This window comes from Molothrus aeneus, chromosome 3 (genome assembly GCF_037042795.1).
Source record: "Molothrus aeneus isolate 106 chromosome 3, BPBGC_Maene_1.0, whole genome shotgun sequence".
In the NCBI taxonomy this organism is placed as follows: domain Eukaryota; kingdom Metazoa; phylum Chordata; class Aves; order Passeriformes; family Icteridae; genus Molothrus; species Molothrus aeneus.
The window spans coordinates 68,200,670-68,222,624 of record NC_089648.1 but is presented as its reverse complement, the minus strand read 5'-3'; the positions used below and the strand labels follow the sequence as shown (position 1 = coordinate 68,222,624).

At 39.7% G+C, this 21,955-nt stretch overlaps 1 protein-coding gene across 2 annotated transcripts in view; it reads left to right on the top strand.

Moving 5' to 3' along the window:
- The window catches only part of ARMC2 (armadillo repeat containing 2), a 70,336-nt gene that overhangs the window by 41,174 nt on the left and 7,207 nt on the right, over window positions 1-21,955 (top strand). For both annotated transcript variants that reach the window (XM_066547126.1, XM_066547125.1), the window contains exons 14-19: window positions 9,248-9,563; window positions 10,941-11,063; window positions 12,849-12,962; window positions 14,291-14,423; window positions 16,394-16,551; window positions 20,659-20,833. In XM_066547126.1, the coding sequence (XP_066403223.1) occupies window positions 9,248-9,563; window positions 10,941-11,063; window positions 12,849-12,962; window positions 14,291-14,423; window positions 16,394-16,551; window positions 20,659-20,792 (978 nt within the window). In that variant the 3' untranslated portion in view covers window positions 20,793-20,833. The remainder of the gene's footprint in view (window positions 1-9,247; window positions 9,564-10,940; window positions 11,064-12,848; window positions 12,963-14,290; window positions 14,424-16,393; window positions 16,552-20,658; window positions 20,834-21,955) is intronic.

Genomic DNA, 21,955 nt, shown 5'->3' with positions numbered 1-21,955 from the left:
CTTCAAGACTTAAAAGTGATATGTGAAGAAAGGAAGTGTGTGTGTGTGTTTTTCTGTTCTCAGGTTGCAGATTTTGTGGGATCAGGCTTTTTACTGGCAGTCATAGCAGCAAGAAACACAGGGGAAGAAATAGAGGAAAACTGGCATTCAGACTTTCTCAAGAGCTGTCATAATTGTGACTTTAAAGATAATTATTAAGTACTGTGGAAGTAAAAATGGGAGCACTGGAAATAGGTTCAATGACTTGCACCCACACCACACACTGAATTCCACAGTTGCAACCCAAATAGTCTCTGTTCTTTGCTCCACACTGCAGTTATAACTCTTTTCCCTTTTTTTTGTCAGCTCATTTTCTCTCTTGGGTGAAGGAGGCAGACTTTTGGGGAAATTCAGTTGGCAAGACTTGATAATAAAGACTTGTCATAGTCTTAGGTGGGGAATACAGAAGACTGGAAAAGCTGAATCTTCAGGGCAGGACTGGGGAAGTCAATTGGGCTTTTATGCACATCTGAAGTATGCATTCATGGTTGGCTTTGGAGCTTACCTGTGTGCAGTAACAAAAAAAATCCTTGGTGGTTGCCACATGCTGTCAAAACTGTCAGAAATGTTTGTGTAATTCCTCTGTCTTACAGGATAAGCTTTGAATGATTCTGCTTCTAGTCAGCATTGTAACTTTTGCCCATCTCAAGAGATCTTCTAGCAGGGTTCTGTTCCACTTCCCCACATCATTATCATCTCTGAGCTTTCCAGATAAACTGCATCAAGAGTGACTTTCTCAAGCTGTGGTTAATGTCACAAGTCACAAGCAGGCTGTGCTTTTGGAACAGAGACATTGCCTAAATAGGACAGTAGCTTCTGTCAATAAGTCAGGCACTACCTGAGCTTAGGTGACATTTTGGGGCCCTGCCAGCTTCTGTGTAATGTTTTATCAGTTAGGAGTCTGTTTTCAATCCTAAGAGCACAAACACAGGGTGTGATACCAAAATTTGTATAGGAGCAATCTTATGCCTGTTGTATAGAAAGATCCCCTTACACTTTAGTGTTCCTAATTTTGAAATTGGGAAGCATTTTTTTAAGAATCTGACATCACTGGATGTAGTAATTGCCTATTCAGCAAAATGATAATTACATTGGATCACATGAGCAGTTCATCCAGTCTGCTCTTGATACTCAGCAATGGTGAGATTCAGATGTCTGGAGAACAGTAAAAATGGAGCAGGCTTTTATGATACTTCCTGTGTGTACTTACCAAACCCCCAACTCTTTCCAGTTTGGAAACACCCTCAGCCAGCTGTGTATGAAATAAACCTCAGCTGAAATGAAATTCTACAGTCTCTCTCCTACCCCATATAAACTTTTAATGTGTTATAGATCCATTGACAAGGAATTGCATAGCAAACAATTCCTTTTGCCTATTTTGAATTTTGCCTTTACTGTGTTTATTTGATGCCTTCTGGTTCTTGTATTGCAAATGTGGTGAAGCCCACTGTTCCTTTCACACCTCCCTCGATTTTCTAAGTGTTTAACCTACTCTCTTCAAGTTACCTCTTTTCCATGCTGAGGAATCCTTGCTTACATAGCCCTTTTTGATAGAGAGACTGTTCCATGCCATGGTGTATCCACGTTGCTTTTCTCATAACATTTCTCCAATCCTGATTCCTGTCTCATTTTTTGAAAGGAGGAAACCAGAACACAGCACTTAAGATGTGGCTATATCATAGATATATGTGCCAGCCTAAATTTATTTCCCAATAATTCCCAATACTTTATTTACTTTCTTGATCTGTGGTCATTAAACTCTGTCATTGAGATTGCTCTGTAGGTGGATATGGTTGGTTTAAAGGCTGTAATTTTATACAGAAAGGTATGTTTGCCTTGTTCTTTTCCATAGATCCTTTAATGTGTAAATTAATGCATTTAAATTTCATCTGCCATTTTATTACCAACTGACTACAATTCTTTTTCAGCTTTTCAGTCAACCTTCATCTTATGTACTTTGAATATCATGGTGAAATCAGTACATTCTTCCATATCACTGCTGCTGCCCATTTTCTGTTTTTATGGACAAATTGAATACAACAGATCCCAGAACAAAACCTTGGGAATTCCACTGGTCATCTTCCACCACTGCAGAAACTGCCAATTTACTCTTAACATCCTCTAATCATTTATCCATACCAGGACATTCTCCCTTACAGAATGACTCCTTAGTTTCACTAGGATTTTGGTGAGTGACTTTGTTAAAAGTCTCCTGGAAAGTCACATGGGTGATATCAGATGGGTCTTTTTTATGCATGTTTGTTAATCCCTTCAAAGAGCTCAGTAAATGCATATATAAGAAATGAGAAGTCTTAAAGCTGATTGTGTCCACTCATTTTTTTGTTCTTTTTTTTTTTTGTGGTCTCTTCTAATTTATCTGGTCCAGACACCAGACTTTATTCTCACTTGGAATCTTTTCATGTTTGTTACAGTTGTAGGAGGTTGCATAGTGCTATAGTGCTGTTAGTAATTAAGCTATTTAATTAATTAGTTCTTTTAGAACTGTTGGATAATTATCAAGTCCTAGTGATTGGTTACTCTTTGTTTTGTCAGTTTGTTCCTTAAAGTTATTTGTGATTGCTTCAGTTTTGGACAGATGGCTCTGATGAGCCTTCCCTGGAGAATGCTGTCTCATTGAGATCTCCCAGTTGCTTCTAGAGTGGGCATGAATCAATGCAAAGTACTCATTTAGCTTCTCTGCAATTACATTTTCTTCTCTCAGTGCTCCTATTTTATCCTGATCATCAATTAGTTCTTCAGATTCTGGCAAACTTCCCAGTCCTGATACATTTGAAAAGATTTGTTATTATTTTTGCATCTCTTGCATCAGCTAGAAGAACTGCACTTATTTTCAATTATAATTTGCACACTGCTTTACCTGGCTGATTTAGCAATCAGTTTGTCAGAAACAATTTATTGAATTAAGAGATGTTGCCTTGTCATCCTCTGTAAGGACTTGTCCACATTTATCAGGTTCACTGATAAATGCCTGGGTGCCCAGCTTCCTTCCCAAATGCATCTACCAGTTAGCAGCTCCCAAATCAGCTTATTGTCTTCTGTGAGCCAGCAGGCTTTTGCATGTGAGACTTGCTCTTGTCTCCCCCAAAGAAAAAACCTTGTTTCAGGGCTGTTGAATGTCCTTTTTGCTCTTGGGAGTGCTGCTGTGGGGAAGGTTGTCACAGGTGAGGCCTCTAACTGCAGGGAATTTTCCCACTGTGTTTCTGGCTTTATTGATTAGGCAAAGGCTTATCTGCAAGTGGTGATGCCTGCTCTTCCTGGCTGGTGTTTTGGCTGCTTTATGGATAACTCTGTGATGAGCTCCAGGAACCCACCATCTGTCTGTTTCAGTCAGTCATAGAACATAAGTCATGTAGTGCCCAAAAGCAACCTCAGGCTCTTCCTTACATAGTGTAGTGCTGCACCTGTGTTTAGTCAGGTACACATTTGCCTTTTAAATACTTTGAGAGTGTTACTGATGCTCTGTTCAGTGCCATCGCACTCTTCTGAGATTCCAAAGGGCTTTTTTATTAATGTTGTACTGGGGGCACTGGTGTGTTCCTGTGTCTACTGCTTGCTTCTGAATAAATGGTTATCCAGTGCTGTCCCAAGTGTTCTTTGTGTTTTGGTTACTCACTTTTTCTCTGTGTCATCCCTCATTTGGGCTGAGGACAGCTGTTTGTGTGACAGCACCGTACATCGTGTCAGAGAACTGACCCAGCTTCCAATAACCATGAAGCTGAAAAAAAGAACCCCAGTCCTTTCCTGGTTATTATCTGCATTGCTTTCCTGTCTAGTTTGTTGAACAGCCATACAAATGCTTCCTTGATCCCAAATACAGGCAGCAGTGTGGGAGAAGAAAGAAACTCTGTATGGAAAGGAGATTGAGTGCTGTTTATGCCACTGCTTGTCCTGAAATGCTTGTCAAGGTAACCCTACAAAGACCTTCCATTGATAATGTGGTTCTTTTCTCCTACATGTACTAGTACATATTTTCAGTTGGATTCCTCCTCAGTGTAGCCCAACATTGTAATAATGCCTAGGACAATTTTAAAAAGGAAATTGATCAGTAATGTAATTGATCATTAAAGAACAAAAAAATACAAGATTCTTCTCCAGTATTTTGTATGTGCACTTGCATATTCGTAACTGATCAATCATTCTCTCTGAATTTGCTTCTATTTCCAAGAAGGAAGTAGCAATTCTAGGATAGATATTCTGACAACTCTGAAGGAATTTCCCTGCTGATAAAGGTGAATAACAGAAGGTCACTCTTTCCCTACAGTATGATTTCTGACAGTGTGCTGAGCTGAAAAGTGTATGTGCATCTTCCTAAAGCTTTAGTTTTTTGGGGGTTTTTGGGTTTGTTTTTTTTTGTTGTTTTTTGGGGGGTTTTTTTTGTTTTGTTTATTTGGTTTTTTGGGTTTTTTGGTTTTGTTTTGTTTTTGTTGTTTTGTTTTTTGGGGTTTTGGCTGAAAGAAAAAGCAAAAATGTTAAGAAAAGTGCAGAATATTTGATCTGTACACTGAATGTAAAATTGTCAGAAATGCGGTGTTCAAAGTTTGTAATGAACCAGTTGGCATGCATCATGTAGAAACCTGCTGTTCTGGTGTATCAAAAGATACAAGTGAGTGTATGTAATTACTAGATAGATAAACAATAAAATATCAATAATAACAATAACAACAATAATAATAGTACTGCTTGGTGAGACACACTGCTATGAAAATATGTTATTGTAGTTTTTGATTTAACTTCTCTAAACGATGCTGAAAGCTTGGGAGCACCTCTAAAAAAAAGCTACAAGAATTACTAGAGTTAAAATGCCCCAAGGAAATTATCCATGGCAAAGGTCAGACCATTAGCAAGCTGCCTATTAATAGAATCTGTACAAGGAAAACATTTCTGTTAGAAGACCAGTCTTTAATCCAGGAAAACAAAAGCGCTGATAAGAAATAGGGGCTAAAGTTGTTCAAATTTAAAGTAGTAATAAGAATAAATGAATTTAAAGTAGTAATAAGAATAAACGTTTTAACAAGAGAGATCAGCAGTCATTGGAGCAATACCATGGAGGATATGGTTTTCAACTTTTTTTTTATTAAGTTAATTTCTGAAATACTGTTTTTTTTAGAGAACCTACACAGCTTTTCATCAAAGATTGTTCTGGTAACAGTGTGCTTGCTTTTCTTCTTTTCCTTTCCCAGGTGTCCACAAACAAAATGGACAAGTTCTAAGCACAAGTTCTTGATAGCTGAAATTCACTAAGTGCAGATGAACCCTTTTCTGAAAAGTTTAGCTGAACAGATCAGATTTTGGGATGTAGAAATTACTGAGTAGGGTCCTATGGTGTGGATACAGTATAATTGCATTTTACTAATGGTCTCTCCTTCTCCTCAAATGCATTAATATTTGGGGGGGAAGGAGGGTCTCTTTACTGACAAGGTACTCCCTGCTGTCCCTGTTGCAAAACTTCTCTCTGCTCCTTATTTCACATTACTTAGTCAGGAGGTTCTCTATTTGTTTTTGATACTTCCAGTGTGTTCTGCACCACTGCCCTCTACCCCTTTTTTTATTCTTTAAATTGAGTTTCATATCGTGACAGCTGTTTTCTGTGGTTGAACAGAAATTTTTCCAGCTAGAATGTCACTTCAAGATGAATATTTACTGTATTTGGAAGAGATTAGCTCTGGGTTAGTATACCTACAGTAATTTTGCATATAAGTAGACTATTAAACTCCCAAGTTTTCTTTCCAAGGTGCATAATAAAGCAGAAATACAAATTTGGAAGTGAAGTGTAAATTAGATTTGAATGAGAATCAGGGCAGGTGTAGAATTTTGACTAACTCCACTGAAATTTGGGTAACATGGAAAGCAGATTTCATTTGCAGCTGATGATTCAATAGGAACTCAGCTGCTGGCATCTGACCTTTTGTTTTGTACTATCCCCCTCATTCTGAAGGCCCAGATAAAGTAACAGCAGGTACTTGGCCAGCATTCACAGGTTCTAGATTAGACTGTCCTTCCTTGTTGATCTTGTTCTAGTTAGAAACTACTGACCTGATTTGCTTTCCTTCCTTCCTGATAAGATGCCTGTACAGTCTGTACCTGTGCTCATCATGTTTACACTGAAGGCAGGTGTACTTTATTGCCAAGATAAACTGATGTCAGGTTCTGTGACTCAGCAGGTCCATGGAGTACCTTTGCTGCTAGGGCAGGGCAAGGAAGAGAGTTTTAGAAGTAGATAAGCAAAAAAACCTTTCATATCCATCATGATCTAGTGTTTATGTGTCAGTTGCCAGAAGAATAAGAGTTAAATGTTGAAGGAGTATGTAGTGCCATTACCACCTCGAAACCCAAAATATCACAGTTTCTTCACAGATATGAAGCAAATAAAAAGATCTTCTCAAGCTTTTCTTGATTTGTTTGTTCAAATTTATTTATGTAGGTGAAGCTGTGTGCTCTCGTATATAGCCTTCCACTCAGGTTTAAGTACACTCTGTGTTCATCATGTCTCACATGAATGCCTCACTGTAAAAAGATGAAATAACTGAGTGTAATTCCTATCTTTAATCTAGTTTGTCTTTAGTGCAATACATGTTTAAACTTCCATATGATAGAAATTGATCTGTTAAATGTAATTTTTCTGTAAGTGTGAAAAAATGTCTGAAATTCCATATGTAGTTAATACTCCAAACATGTGGAAATGAACAGTAATCTCATTTATTATATTGATTTTTTGCTACAGAAAGGCCCATGGGCCTTGTACAGGTTTAGTCTTGCAAGCAGTTTCAAAATACCGTGTAGTTCTGCATGTATCTTTTTACACAGCCATTCTAAGATGGTGCTTCTTACTCTTGCAGTCCTTATCCATGAGCATTTAAAGAAATATAGCCAAAAATAATACAAATCTTTGAGCATTGTACTACTCAGGAGAAGTTGTACTGCTTTCCTTTTTGTCCTTGCTTGTTAAGTTTTCACTGAAAGATAATGCAACTTTGGTACTATTCTATTAAAGCCGGATGTGCTTAGCTAAAAAAGAAGTATTTTATAAGTTTGTTTTGCTGGGCTGTAGGTGGAAAGCACAGCTGAGATCACACTTCTCAAAATATCAGTTGATTGCTGTGTGGTACCTGTTTGTCTCTTTCCTGATTGGGCAGAGCTGTTGCTGGGCTGATACCATTTTGACCAAAATTAGAAAGTCAATATAAACGAGTCAAACTAGATTGCCTGCTTTTTTCAGTTCTCTCTTCTGATTCATCTGTTGTTTGCTTCAAATTTTTACAGCCTTTGTGAGTTGGGTGTTGTGCCAGCAAAGGTGAAAGCTCTTAGTGGTTAGTCATTAAGAATATTAATAAAAAATTGCTGTGATGACATTTAGAGCCTAACAAAAAATGTGATGCCTAGTTTAAAAAAAAAAAGTGGAAGTGGGTCCTACAGAGTGATTTATTAAATACATGAATGTGAAAACCATTTCCTTACATAGGAGACTGCTGCTTCTCATGTTCAGGCATAGCAGTCATCTTCCTGAGAGGATGTTATTGCCAGTGTCTTGTGGCAGAGGCTTAGGACCTGAAACTTACTGATGAAGGCAGGTATCAAAGGAGGAGTTGCTGCCTAAACATCTTTTATACTTCAGTATTAGCTTGTTTAACAAGTTGGACTGAGCCTGGTTAACTTATGTTGCTAATACCAGGGAGGGTTAGAATATGTGTAAATATAATTATGATATTTGAACAAAACCAGTGGAATAATTGTTCAGTAAAATTCTAGGTTAGTGCAAGTACAGCAGGTTAGCAGCTAAAAGCAGATGTTTCTCTTGTACTTGAAGAAATGCTGTTACTTTACCTGCACCATTAAGCTAAAGCTACAGACTCTTCTTAAATGAGTAGATTTTGATGCAAGTGACAGAGGGAAATGTTTGAAGTAGTTTAAACTTGAGTTACTTTAGATTTTCAGAATTTTTTTTCTTGTCACATACTGGTGGGTAATAACCAGGCAGGGATGTCGTTGAATTGCCATTCAGTTAGGATCCTCTAGTCTTGCCACTAAAAGGTTGTATCTCAGTATGTACAAAATGAAGGTCAGGCTAGAAAGTGCTTTAGGAGAGCAACTTGCTTAAATCATGAGATCTCAAGATACCTTACAAAAATAGAAAGTAGGTCTCATTCAGCAATGATAAAAGTAAAAAGGTAGGAAGAGCATATAAAATCAGAAAAAAAAACCCCAGCAGAACACAATGTGAGGTGCAACTACAAGGGACATAAAAAGAAACAAAACTTTTTATAGTAAATTGAGACGACAACAAGGAAATAATTTCTCTGGTGTTCAGAAGAAGGTGAGCATTACTGGCAGGTACTGTGGATAGTTAAGTGTGAAATGCCTTTTTTTTTTTCTTCTTCTTTTTCTGAAATGGTTATGTATGACCAAATGAATAATCTCTGCTTTAGCCTGGAGTCTTTTGTCACTAAAAAACAAACTGAAGCATATTAAATGTCATCAAACCAGCTGATGCAATTTTCCTTTTGGTGTTTAAAAGGGGATCCAAGTCTCTGGGATTCTTGAAAAGTTATGAAGAATTGCAAGATTGTAGGGTGCCTGTTTTTAAAAGGAGAGAGAAGGAATTGAGGAATGACAGACCAGTGAATTTAAATTGTATTTCTGGTAAAAATTAGGAACAAATAAGTCAGCTATCTGTAAGCAGTTAGAATGAACAACAAAATGAATAAAATCTAATTTGGATTTAACAGTAACAAATCAAGGGGAAGGAGTTTAACTTCTAAAATGGTTACCAGGCCTAGAAAAGGAAAGGTTGTGGTCTCTTCCTGTCACAGCTGACACTTTCTTACTTGAAAGATTAGTAAATTCTGCTGATTTTTCTGATTAGTCCGGTTATATAAAGTGTGGTTTTAAGATGTTTTAAGATTACTCTGGGCTTGGTAAAAATAGATGACCTTTACTAAGTATATTGCATTAGTAATTACTTCAGTGGTATCTAGTTCTGTCAGATGTTTTTGATTTCTTCTGTAAATCAAATTTTGAAAATTGGTAGCATAAAAAATTATTTCTAGCTAGTGTGTTTGGCATTCCTTCAGTTGTTCTGGATGTGCTGTTATCTGAATTGGGAAGCAAATAAGTATTATGTTCTTTTTAAGCAGGTGCCACCTTCTGATGTTGTCCATGTAACATGGTTTGTTTATTTATTTTGTTACAGGATTTGGTTATCCGTATCATCTTCATTCTTGGGAATTTAACAGCAAGGAATGACCAGTCCCGGGAGCAATTTTTTAAAGAAAAAGAAAGTGTTAACACCTTGACATCATTATTCCAAACCTACTATGAACTTGATTTGAATGCACTGACATGGCACCATGATAGAAAAGGAAAAAACCAACCAAAGTATCCTTCAGAAGCAGAAGATGTTCTGATAAAACTGATCAGAGTGCTGGCCAACCTCTCCATTCACCCTAGAGTAGGTGCAGCTCTGGCAGCTGCCCATCCTCTTGTAGGATTACTTGTTACAATACTAGGTAATAACATTTATGTTGTACTTGTTATGTTTGTTCAGCCTGTAAGGAGAGTTTAAGACTTTCCATTGCAAAGAAACCCCACAGTCAATTGGCTGACATTCATAAACTGTTTTATGTAGGAGGCCTGTTTGAGAAGCATTGCTACTTTGGTACTGACTTTTCAGTATCTGGGGAAAGATGTTGTAGAAGTCTTTAATTCAGTGATCAGATTTGCAGATAGGATCATTAATGATAAGAAAACAAATTTTATTTTAAACACATCTCACTGAGAGTTAATACATAAGGAAAGTTTGTTCTTATCAAGTTCTATATATGTGTTTGGTGGTGGTTTGGTTTTTTTTTAAAGGTTTGTATTTTTTGTGACTGTTTTGGATTGTTCCTGTTCTCTGCACCCATAACTTTCAGCTTCTTTAAAGATTTTTCTCTTACTTTTTTCCTTCTTTTTCAGTCTTCCAACCTTTTATCTCTTTCAGATGGAAGAGTGTCTCCCTCTAAATGGAGGATTAGGACTGCAGTTCCTTTACCACTTACTGATCCCCTTGTAAATCTAATTACAGACTAGGGCTGGTCTGTTTGGCCCATAACAGAGTTTAACTGTGACAAGATACATGTTAAACAGCTCAGTATATTTTACTGTGTAATGAGAACATTAAATATTATGTTAAGGTAATCAACCTGATTGTACACTGTCTTAGCAGTCATGAGGGATGAGACAAGTCAGATGCACAACTTGGTTCTGTCTCATGGGTTGAAACTGTCTTAATGATTTTGTAAGTGCTTTTGACCTTCAGAGCTTCTCTCTGCTACCCTCTCCTCTTCTTGAGCACTTTATCAGTCAGTTTACTACAAAATGTTCTGTCTCCCTATGAACTTACCCCTCTTTTATTTCCTTCACTCTTGGCTTCTGAGGCCAGGGACCTCGGACAGAAAAGTCTTTCAGACTTTTTTACATGTTAACATTCTGTCAGGAAATCTGAGAGAAAAGTCTTTCAAATATTGTTGAAGGGGTTTTTAACCAATTTTTCTCCATGTCTATCACACAGCCCTGTTTCTACATGTGGACTCTCCTCAGTGCCATCTTAAAACAGCGAAGAGGATTTGTAGAATGTCTTAACTAACTAAATTTTAAACTATTTTGCCTGAGTCACAATGATTTCTCTAAATTAATAATGGGGAAGAATGGTTTTGTATTGCCATTCTTGGATCAGGTGTTCCTGTTAGCTTCTGCCATGTTACTCAACAACAGAAGGTTTGACCGTAGTAGTGGCCACATAAACTATTATTCACTTTGCTTCTGGGATCTAATGCACTGCAAAATTAGACACATGTGTGTGTTTATCTACATATGCATATGTTTTGGGGCTTTTTTACTCTCAGAATACAAGTCAGTCGATGATTGTGAAGAGTTGGTCATCAATGCTGCAACAGCAATCAACAATTTGTCCTACTACCAAGTGGAGAATTCTGCAGTTCAGGAGAAGCAGCTACACATTGCTGAAAGTAAGGACTTTTAAATGAGTACTTTTTGTACAGCTTTTTGAAAGCAGAAATATTTTGACACAACAGAAAGACGCATAACATTTTGTGGCATTATCTTGCAGGAGTATAAAGCTCATAGGGCTAAAGTCTTTCAATAATGATTTCCCATTTTCTTGAAAACACTATGACTTATATGAAAATAGTTGGGTTGTTCACAAAACCCCTTCTTTTCCTCCACAAAGGAATTTGCTGTATTGTTTTCTGTTCAGCAGTTTTTGCCAGATTTGTTCAAAATCCATATACCTGAGCCAAAATAATCATGTTGCTTTTTTCTTCTAATCACAGTATGGCAAGAGGGTTTTTTCTTCTTGATAAAAACTTACTTTCTATACCTGTAAAATCAGATTTGTGTTCGTTTCTGGCTTGTAAATCCATTGGCAATATTATATTGAGTGATTCTGTCCTCTCTTGATATGGTGGTCAATAATCAGTTATGTGTAGGAACTGCACTGACTTCTGAGACTATTGTGTTAATGTTGTACAAAAGATAGAGAGGTTGTGTCTTGCACATCTCTCTGTCTCAATAGACCAGACATTGGGGAGAGACAGAACCTGAAGTTCACACAACAGGTAGAATGAGGAATAGGAAAAAATATCCTGGCTGTCAGCCCAGTGCCTGGACTGGTAGACATCATATTCTCTGTAGGTGACATTTCTGCTGTTCTGTCACAACTCATTTTATCACCTGTAAGCCAGCTGCCTCTTGTTGCTGGTTGAAAACAAATTACTCCTGTCCTGTGTGTTGGCATGTGGAGCCAGTCCCATCACCTTCCTGAACTGAGGAAAAAGGAAACCTTTTGATGCAAGACCAGCAGGCTTTCTGCTCCTGCAGGCATTTTGAGAATGCTTCCTGTTTGATATGAGTGGTGGACAAAATCCCTTCAGATGTCTTTTTAAGACAAATTCAAGATGTGTTCAGCATTGCAACATCCAGAGGCAGAAGTAATGAGGACAAAGCCAACCTCCTTTCTATATTTCTTTCTCTCTTCTGTCATATGAAGGGCTAAGGGTTGACTTATTTGAGTCCTTGGTGTGATGGACTGATTTAAGTGTTTTGCTTTGTATTCACAGAAGACTGATAAATGTAACTTTGGTAACATCACTCTCTGCCATGCACAGAAATCTTCCATGATTGTAGCTCTTCCTAGGAAGTGCTGAAGGTCTCATTCCTGCTGCTGAAGCACACACTGATCATATGTGAAACTGCTAAGCAGAAAAGCAGCAAGGAAGTGAATGCATCAGATTGGGACAATATTAAGTAGCTGTTGAGAGAACACTTGCTTGTTATAGCAGCACTGAGAGAAAACAGAGCTAATGAGAAAATAATTTCATCCCACCATAAGACCATCTGTTCAGGATCTAAATCAATTATATATTACATTGTTATATTATATTAATTTTTTTAATTATGTCTTCCTGGATTTTCATGAGCCCACTCAAAACTGCATAGCAAAACTGGCTCCCCTTATTACAACTGTGCTTAGACTGTCTCTATAACTCCTCACTTGTTCCTTTGCACTTAGTCCCATATTGGAGCTCTTTGTTTTATCTTTGAAGCCATACGCGATTTTGTTCTTGTTCTACCATCAGCTCAACCCCTTTGCTGCCACCAGACAGACAGACAGACAACTGCTCCCATTTTTTACATTTATAGCTGTTGCTGTTTGCATTCTGATATTCATTGATGAAAAAGAGCCATATATTTGTGATTTATCATTTTTATTTAATTTCTCTGCAAACCAACAGTGCTTTTAAAGCTGTTAATGAGTGACAATATGGATGCAGTTGTGGAGGCTGTCAGAGTCTTTGGCAATCTTTCCCAGCATCATGAGATCCGTGACTTCATCATGCAGAAAAAGAGTGAGTTACTTTTGCATTTGTAGGAGTTCTATTTTTGAATGTCCACGGTTCTAAAAAGAAAAAGTTGTTAATAAGCTGTCTCAGTTAAAGGGTAGAATCAATCTTCCCTGATGTTTTGCAAATTAGGCAAACATTAGAATCCAATAATAGTCATTATAAATACCATTTCATTTCAGTTTCATTTAAATGGAAATATTGGAGTAGGAAAAATATGCCAGGCTACTTTCACAAAGGTACATATTACAAAAATTCTGTTTTTCCTGAAGTTTCAAATTTGAAATTTCCCTTTACTCAAATAGCTTTTCAGATCCTGCAGGTTAGTAGTGATATGATATAAAATTAAAATCCAATTAAAATCTCATTTAGGTTCATAATCTCAGATTCTTGATTCCCACAGTTGACAGCTTGTTAGCAGTTTGTAACATGTGGCTTGGATTTGACTGCCTCAGCAAAGACCTCCTGTTTGCCTCGGGGTGAAGTAGGGTACAAGTCTTCTCAAGTTCTTTTGCTTTGTGTATCTGAAGAGCTTTGGGGAAAATGGCAACTCCTTGCTATCCACAGAAGGTGTGTCATCAGCTTAGACACCACTTCATTGTAAATTTTTTTTTCCTCTGCCTCTTGCTGCTGAAAGTGAGGTGATCATGTCACAATATGCAATTTTTTATTCCAAGGGTGGCACATCACCATAAATGAAGGGAGAAGTGACTCTTAGGAGCTGGTTCCTGGTGAACAGTCTCAGTCAAAGGACTAAGTTTTCCAGCTGGAGAGACAGTGGTGTTGGTGTGCCAAGCTCAGGAATTGCAGAGAGGCTTCCTCTCAGAGAGGCCAGCCCAGCTCCCACTTCCTGGCTGGGCTGGCTGCACAGCTCCACAGTCAGTGCCAGCAGGTGCTGTGGATGCTGCTCCCACTGGAGCCCCAGGCTGGACTTGGTGCAGTCTGGGACAACCCTGCACTCAAAGGGGAAAGAACTTCCCCCTCTGAGTGCCAGATGCCAAATCCTTGCAGTTTCTGCTGACTCTGGGATGGAAAGGGAGGTGATACTTTTAAGAAATAAGCTTCAATTCAGTTTGGTCAACTTCTGATGGGATTTCCACATTTCTTTGGTGTATTTTTATTACTAGAATTTCTGGTTTGTTGTTTTGAAGGAACTGGTGTTGAGCATGATGCTCTGTCCTGTGCCTCCTCTACAAATGTCACAGTAATATGCTACAAGGGTGAATTTTTGGATAGGGTATCCTGCATTTGACTGCTTTCTAATAATGTGTTGTAATGCCACTTGTATGGTAAATCCATCTTCCTGGTAATATTGTTTCCTTTTTACAATCCAGTATACAAGTTTGTGATTGCTTTGCTGGATTCCAAGGACCGAGAGGTCTGTTTTCCTGCCTGTGGAGTTCTGCTCAATCTCACAGTAGATGAGAACAAACGAGCTTTTCTCATGGAAGAAGGAGGAATTGGAAAGTAAGTTCCTGATTGTGCTTGAAAAAAGTAATTTTGAGTAGTTTGGCCAAAAAGTTTTAATTGGATTTTTTTTTCTGGGGCCAGTAGCTTGTAATAAAGATGCCAGCATAGTAGATACTTAGTATCTAAAGTTCTTTGAGAACCAGCCTTTCATAAGAGCCAAACCCTACAGAAAAGTCTCCCAAACACCCTCTGTGATCTACACAGCAGAGAGTACCATAGAAGAAAGCAACTAAAGCCTGGCTTTGCAGCAGCTGCTTGAGCTTGGCTTAACTGGGTCCTAGGTGGGCTACAGTGAACAGCAGGGTCAGTGTGCATCTGAGGCAGGTGTGAAGGTACTTCAGGAAATTACAAACCAGATGGTCCCTTGCAATTTTTGTAACCACTTGGTTCTGTAGGGAAAACTACCTGATGTAGCCAAGCTCTGCAGGGAGCAGCTCCTGGGTCTCCTTTCTCTGGGACTTCCAAGTTAAAGGCACTGTAACATTGTGAGGGATATTAGACCTTGAAAAAGCACCGTGGATGCAACACTTGTGGCTTTGATGTTCAGATAATAGCGGATCCAGCTTAATTGGAGCAACATGAAAGATCATGTTCCTGTGCTTGTAAAGCAGTTGGTACAGCCCACAGTTATGAAACAATATGCCTGACTTTGAAATGCTTTCCTGTTCATACATCATATAATTACTTTTTTATACACTGTAAACAATGCATAGTCTTCTCATCCTTCCTTCCCACATTCTAGTTAACTTACAATATAAAGCTGGAAAAGGAGCATAAAAAGAAGTTGCTGGCAAATTGAATAATAAATGTGAGAAATTTCTATAATATAGAATATTCTCTAGCCTATAGAGCCATATAAATTCAGAATTTTCTATACTGTGTCTGAAAATTTGTGAGGGAAGGAACAGAAAACAGCCTGGAATGAATCTAGAGAATTTGGAAGTGATTGTTAAGGAGATCATCCTGACAGTGCCAAAGCAGCTCTAATTTTTTGGAACTGAGGTTATTGTACCACTATATAGTTGCCCAAAGAAAATAGGGAATTAGTCTTTTCAGAGAGTTACATTTTAAAAAAATTAGGGCAAGTTTTTTTGGCTATTCATTAGATGCCTCCTGTTTTTCCACAATGACTGCCTTCAGAGAGGAGGAAAAAAGCAAACCTCTTTTTGGGTGGTCTTCAATGACTGATATTTCCAGCCATACCTGAATATAGTAGTTATCCTTTACTATTCAGCAGATTATAAATCTCTCTGTGAAGTGGAGAAGTGAGGGAAGGAGGGGTTCCTAAGGCTGCAGAAGAGAACAGCAGTGAAAGATTACTCTCACTTAAGGGACACCTTAGTAAAACAGGCATTTCTGAGAGGAGATGCAAGAATGGGTGAGATCGGCAAAATTGTGAGGCTTCACTGACTGTGAAAGGTAATTCTTTGATCATGGAAACAGCAGATTCCTTTGGATTTGTTTTTTTGGTGAGATGATCTGATGTGTAGTAAGATGGATATTCTGACTGAAGCTTTTTCTGCATTCCCCACCACCTTTTCCAGATGAATCATTGGTGCCTGATAAAGTTTGGCTTGGTTTGCAATCTCTGCTTTAGTGGTAGTCACAGATTTGGGACAGTCACATACTGTAATGAAATTTGATGGAATTTTAGTGTCTTTGAAATGGTTACATTTGCAAAGTATGTGAGTGAAATTGGTCATTTGGGTTAGAAAGTTATGGAGGATGGGCAGCCTGCAGGCAGGCACACACATGTGTAGACAAAAGGCATGTCCACATGCTTGGGGAACTACACTTAATAAAAAGGGGGAAGTTACTGAGGAAGAAAGTAGCATCTGATGTTTATTAACATAGAATTTTCCTGCAAACTTCCACGGAGCTTGCTTACATTTCTAGACTGCCAGATTTTCAAGAGCTCAGGAGTAAATTCCATGGAACAAAGCACTGGTTTTGTTTGGTACCAACAGGTTGATTGACTGCTTACAAGACTTTGGGCCAGCAGACTGGCAGCTCTCATGTTTGATCTGCAAAACCCTGTGGAACTACAGTGAGAACACGGCGAGCACGGCCTCCTGCTTCGGAGGGAACACCAACACCCTGCTGATGCTGCTCACAGCACTTCTGGGTGAGACTCCCAGCCTTGGGCTCTTTTCCTCAATAAAAGACACAGAAGGAGCAAAATCAATGCAGGATTAGTTTGGGTGGGAAGTCTGTGCTGCAGCTTTCAGTGGCTGGCCAGCGTGGGCTGTGCAGCAGCACAGTGGTCCCTGTGCAGCACACGCTGGGCTCCCTGGGGATTGTGCCGTTTCTGGGGTGCAGCGGGCTGACTTTCCTGCCTGCCCACCTTTCTTGTCTCTCCATGGTTTCCTTGTGGGCAAGGACAACATCCTGACAATTTCTCATCTGTTCCCTAAGGCCAGGAAAGGTGTGCTCATTGCTTCACAAGGCTGAAAGGTTAATGTAAAGACCTTGATTTGCTTACCCAGTGGCATCTTTTCATTCGGGCATTTACTTTTGCTTCAAATTTTACATAGTTCAGTGGCTGTGTAATAGTCCTGCAGTCAGTATATGTAATATTCCTCCTTTAGTTTTAGAGCACTGCTTTGCTTATGATTTTATTTTGGGTAGATCACTTGCAATCATCTTTAAAAAATCTTTAAAATATAAATCAAATTGAAGGAAACTAACTATATGTGATATGATTTTAATTGGAAATTGATTAAAGATGTATACTTACTGTCAGACCCAGACAGAACGTGAGATCTCACAGTCTCTTTCATTGTAGACAATCAGAAAAGTGGGTGGATTTGTGAGGATTTTTTTCCAGTTACAGCAGAATTACTGATATTCACTGCTGTAATACTTCCTTGTATTACATTCCTTGCTATGATGGACTTTATCTTAATGTGTGCAGTAATTCCATCTATTTATCTGAAAATAGCAGTGTTTCAAGGTTATTGCTGCACTTTTCAACATTCTGCAAGAGATCTGCAAACTTTACAGCCACAATCATGCTTGAATTTTCTGGCACACATAGAGAGGTATATATCTTTGTTTTAGAAAGTACATGCTTATGTTTTCCTCTGCATTTAACACTCCTTATTGAAGCAATTGATTTGACTGCAAAATCCAGGCTGGATAGCAATTGTAACTCTCAGTGAACAGTATAACTTTCATCAGCTGGAAGTTTGTGTACAATTGCAATTGCAGTTACAGGAATGATTGCAGTTACAGTTGTGATTGCAATGCTGCTGTAATGGTAATTAATTAGGAACAGGTTAGAATTAAATCAGAAGGCCAGTCATTCTTCACACTGTAGTATGAAGAGGAGCTGTAGAAAAAGCACATCTTATTCATTGGATCTGGTTCCTCTGTGTGCAGAGAGCCAACAAATCTTAGTAATAGCAGCTGGTTGATATTGTGTTGCATCTTCCTCCTCCCATTGTGTCCAGTAACAGCCTTGAACCGTCATTGCTCTGATTCTATCATTCAGGAAGCAGGAGGCAACTGCTGACAGCCATGAACTGTACTTGAGCGTCAGCACACCCTCAGGAAGCGGAAAAAGTGGAGCATGGCACAGCAGACACCTCTCTTCACCTGCTGTGCTTGGCCTCCTCCCCTTTATTTTTCCCTTCCCCATCTGGCACAGGGTGACAAAAGATACAAGGAAGCAAAAGGGAATGGAAGTGGCCTGGAAAGATGTTGTGCCCAAGAGAAAGGCTGGACAAAGGGCACTATTTGTTTTTCTTTCTCCCTGCCTGATCCCAGCAGCCTGGGATGCAGTGGCCCTGCTTTCCAATGGCACTTGTCATTCACCTTCTTTCAGCTGCTTGACTTTCATGTCACTCTGCTGGCTCAGAGCTCCTGGAGGCTGCTGTTCCCAGGCCCCTGGCAGCAGCTTTGCCTTGGCCCAGGCCCTCACAGGCAGCAATGGAGATGAGCTTCTGTCTTGGGAACATTCTTCTCTTTGGTCATTCACTGAAAATAAAGTTTCTCCCTCTCCCTCCAGACTTTTTCTTATGCTGACTTTTACCTCCACTATCAATTCCAGGAGGTTATTTTGGAATCTCAGTCCATGTGAACTCTTACCTGACATGACAGAGCTTCCAGGGCTGCCAGCCCCTGTCTTGCTGGTGTTTCAAGGATGGGCAGCCCTTGCAGACTGCAGGAGTCAGCACTCCAGGCTCCAGTTTCCCCCACAGTATGCAGGCCCACTGTGTTTGTCTTGTTCCTGGGCTTGCAGCCAGAACATATGCTCTTCGGCCAGGACCCAATATTGCTGGTTTTTGAGGAGAGTCGTGGGAAAATTAAATTATCTGAGGATGCACAGCTTGCATGCGGAACACTGATCCTCGCTGATCCACAGCGTTACTCACGTTCTGCTTTGGGAAATTTACTGCTTCAGTCCAACACTTCAGCTTTGAACTGCTTCTGACCCTTGTTCTTGTAGGCTGGAATTCTCGACCTCAGTGATTCCATAAATATTCAGTCGACTTCTGGGGAGCACAGCTGTCTAATAAAAGGGAGAAATGCCTCTCAGTCTGTGTTTGAACAGAGTTAATTTGGGTAGAAAAAAGCAGGAGTAGGCAAGGCAATTCTCCTTGAAAACAAATCCCATAATCCCTTATTTTCCTCTTCAGGGTCTCTGGCTTCCCTGCTGCTGAGATTGATTTTTAGGTATGTTGGGTTACTGTGCCATTGACAGGACAAGAGCTAATGGGCACAGGTTGCAATAAGACAAAATTCCAATTAAGCATTAGGAAAAGAGATTTCCATTGTAGCAGGAGTTAAGCACTGGAACAGACTGCTGCCCTAGAAGGTGTTCAGTACTCAACACAGACTAGAGCAAGCTGGTGACTCTGCTCCAGAGGTTTTTTCCAACCTAATTATCCCGTGACATCATCAAATATAGATTTGATGTCAGAGGCTGGATTTTATCTCTGATTACAAGCTTTCTTCCTGCAGAGATATGACATCTTTCTTGAAAGAATGGGTGTTCTTTTCCTCTTTATTTTATTATGGATAGACTCTAAATGTCATCTCCTTACGTAGAACCCCTTTTGGAATCTTTCTCACCATCAGCCTCTGTTTAATTTTGGTAGTTGCAGTGTAGTGGCAGAGGATCCACTTGTTTGCAGTTGCTGGTAGCTTTGTGTGAGCTGGAAATGACACACAGGAATGTCTTTTGCTCCTTCATACCTGTCTCAGCTCAGGCCATCTGATCTGCACAGGCATCTTGGCATGCTTTTGGATGGGAGTAACTGCTGTTGGAGCATCTCTTTTCTACATAAAGTTTGATTCAAAATGTGGGTAACTGAAATTTCTCTTTAGCCCCAAGTTGCTTTTACCTGCTGTGACTGTGCAATTAGCTCCCTTAAAGAGTTATTTATTTAACACATTGTGAATCTGGTGCTTTTTCATAGTGTAGGCCAAGGATTAAGTATTGCCCATTTGGAGCAGGATTCTACCTTCTTATTAGGTTTGTTTGTGGCCTAAATCCTGTCAAATATCCTTCTGTTAAACTGTGTGAAGACATTCAGCATTATCAGTTGTGTTTGTGGATTCCTGATTCAGGAGAATGCTTCTGGTTGCAGACTGATTTGTATTTTCTCTAAGAGTTTGTCTCTTTGTCATATCCAGTGCTAAGCAAAATAGAAGGGGAAAAAATGACTGATGACTTCCTTTCATTCCTAACATTGTCTTTAATAAAGACTGTCCTGTTCTGTTGTTTTATTTTTGAAATCTGTGAGGAAGGGAGGGCATCAGTAAATCCAATAACCAGTGTGGTTCAAGTTCCTTCAGTGTGAGAGTAGGTAGAGTTTGAACGAGTCTCCAGATTGGCAGAGCAATTTGGGACAGGAAAAACATAGTTGTAGGTAGATTAATGGATTGCTTACCTCAGCAAAATTGCTGTGGGCAATATTAAACCCTGGGTGCTTTCCAGACTGACAGTCACAATAAATGATCAGTCTCAGAGACAGTTTTTGTCTCAGAGACACCCATGAGGTGTGAGAATAAAAGAACTTGCAGTACCATTTTTACTTTTCTACTGACCTTACCATCCTTTATTTTCAATTAAATCTAAGACCCTCAGACAGTGATGCTTAACTTATCTCAAGTGCAGTTGTTTTTAAGCCATCAGCATACACAGCTGGTAAGCTGCATGTGTCACAAAATATGTAGTTGAATGTATTTTTATTTGAAACTGATGATAGTATTTCCTTGATTACAGATGAAGAGGTAGAGTTGGAGTGCAGCCTTGACAAAGATATAAAGGACTGCCAAAGAGTATATTGGGAAAGAGAGTTCAAACCCGTGGCAGCAAAACTTCTTGACAGAATTCAAAGCCATCACTCTTCCAGCTGAGTCTATCACTCCATTTTAATCAGTCGGGGTGTTTTTATCAGGTAAACTCTGTATATTTCTAATATACCTGTACATTGCCAGTGGTAAGCTTGTTGGAGAGCATGACTATTCTAAAAAAAGTCAGAAAAGCCTGGCATTTATATACTGGATGCTATCTTCTGAAGAGCTTGTATGAAATCTTTGCATGTGTAATTATTTTTTACAATATACCTGAGCTGATGAAGCAGCTGTTCAGTGTGACTTGTCTAGTAATTGCATTGTTTCTTCACTGGAAAAATACTTGCTGAACTTCTAATTTTTAAAAAGTAAGTTATGAGTGAGTACCTGGACCTCTGTGGTATCAAAAATGTTGTGCAAACGAGTGTTATGTGACAGGAGCCACATCTCACCTACAGACCTTGACACACTTTTACCTTAAGGAGCTTCTGTGACAGAGTAACCTGGTGCTGTTGGGGCATTGTCCTGTGCTCCTTCATGAGCTTCACTCTTCAGATCGAACACTGTTGGTGGTCAGGGAAAGTCACCCCCTTTTCCTTCTGACACTGGGGGGTAGGGTCTAGGGTATCCCAGCTAACCCAGCTGCTGCCTTGATGCTGGTGGGATGTAGGCCCAGCTGTGCTGGTCTTTCTTGAATTGGGACTTCCCATCTTTAGGCAAAACACCCATATCCCTGATGTCAGAGAAGATTTTACCTTCTTTCAGTTGGTCCCACACTCCCAGGAGCTGCCTGAGTGCCTCTACTTCCCAGACTTCTTGGCCAGCTGTCTCCCCTGAACCTGTGTCTCCATCTGTGGGGCCATAACAACCCTCTTTCTCCCTGTTCCCCCTGCCTGCTGCTGCCTTGTTTATTGCTCAGTTTCATCCTTCCAGCATGTAAAAGTTCCTGTAGGCCATGGATTAGCGCAGCAGGTGCATCGCCGGCCTCCAGCGTTCACAGCCCAGTTGGCCACAGGGAGCTGCACAGCCCTGACCCATTTCTCTCTTTGCTGACCTCAGATTACTGGGAATGAACAGCTGGGCAGGAGCTGCCAGGCTCCTGCTCCTGTGGGCCAGCAGCATCGCACTGGGCCCTGCAGCAGGAGCAGCTCCAGTCTGGTGGTGCTGGAAGAGGCTGGAGAAATTTGTTGGGAGGCAGGGATTCATAGCTCCTCCCTCAGTGGAAC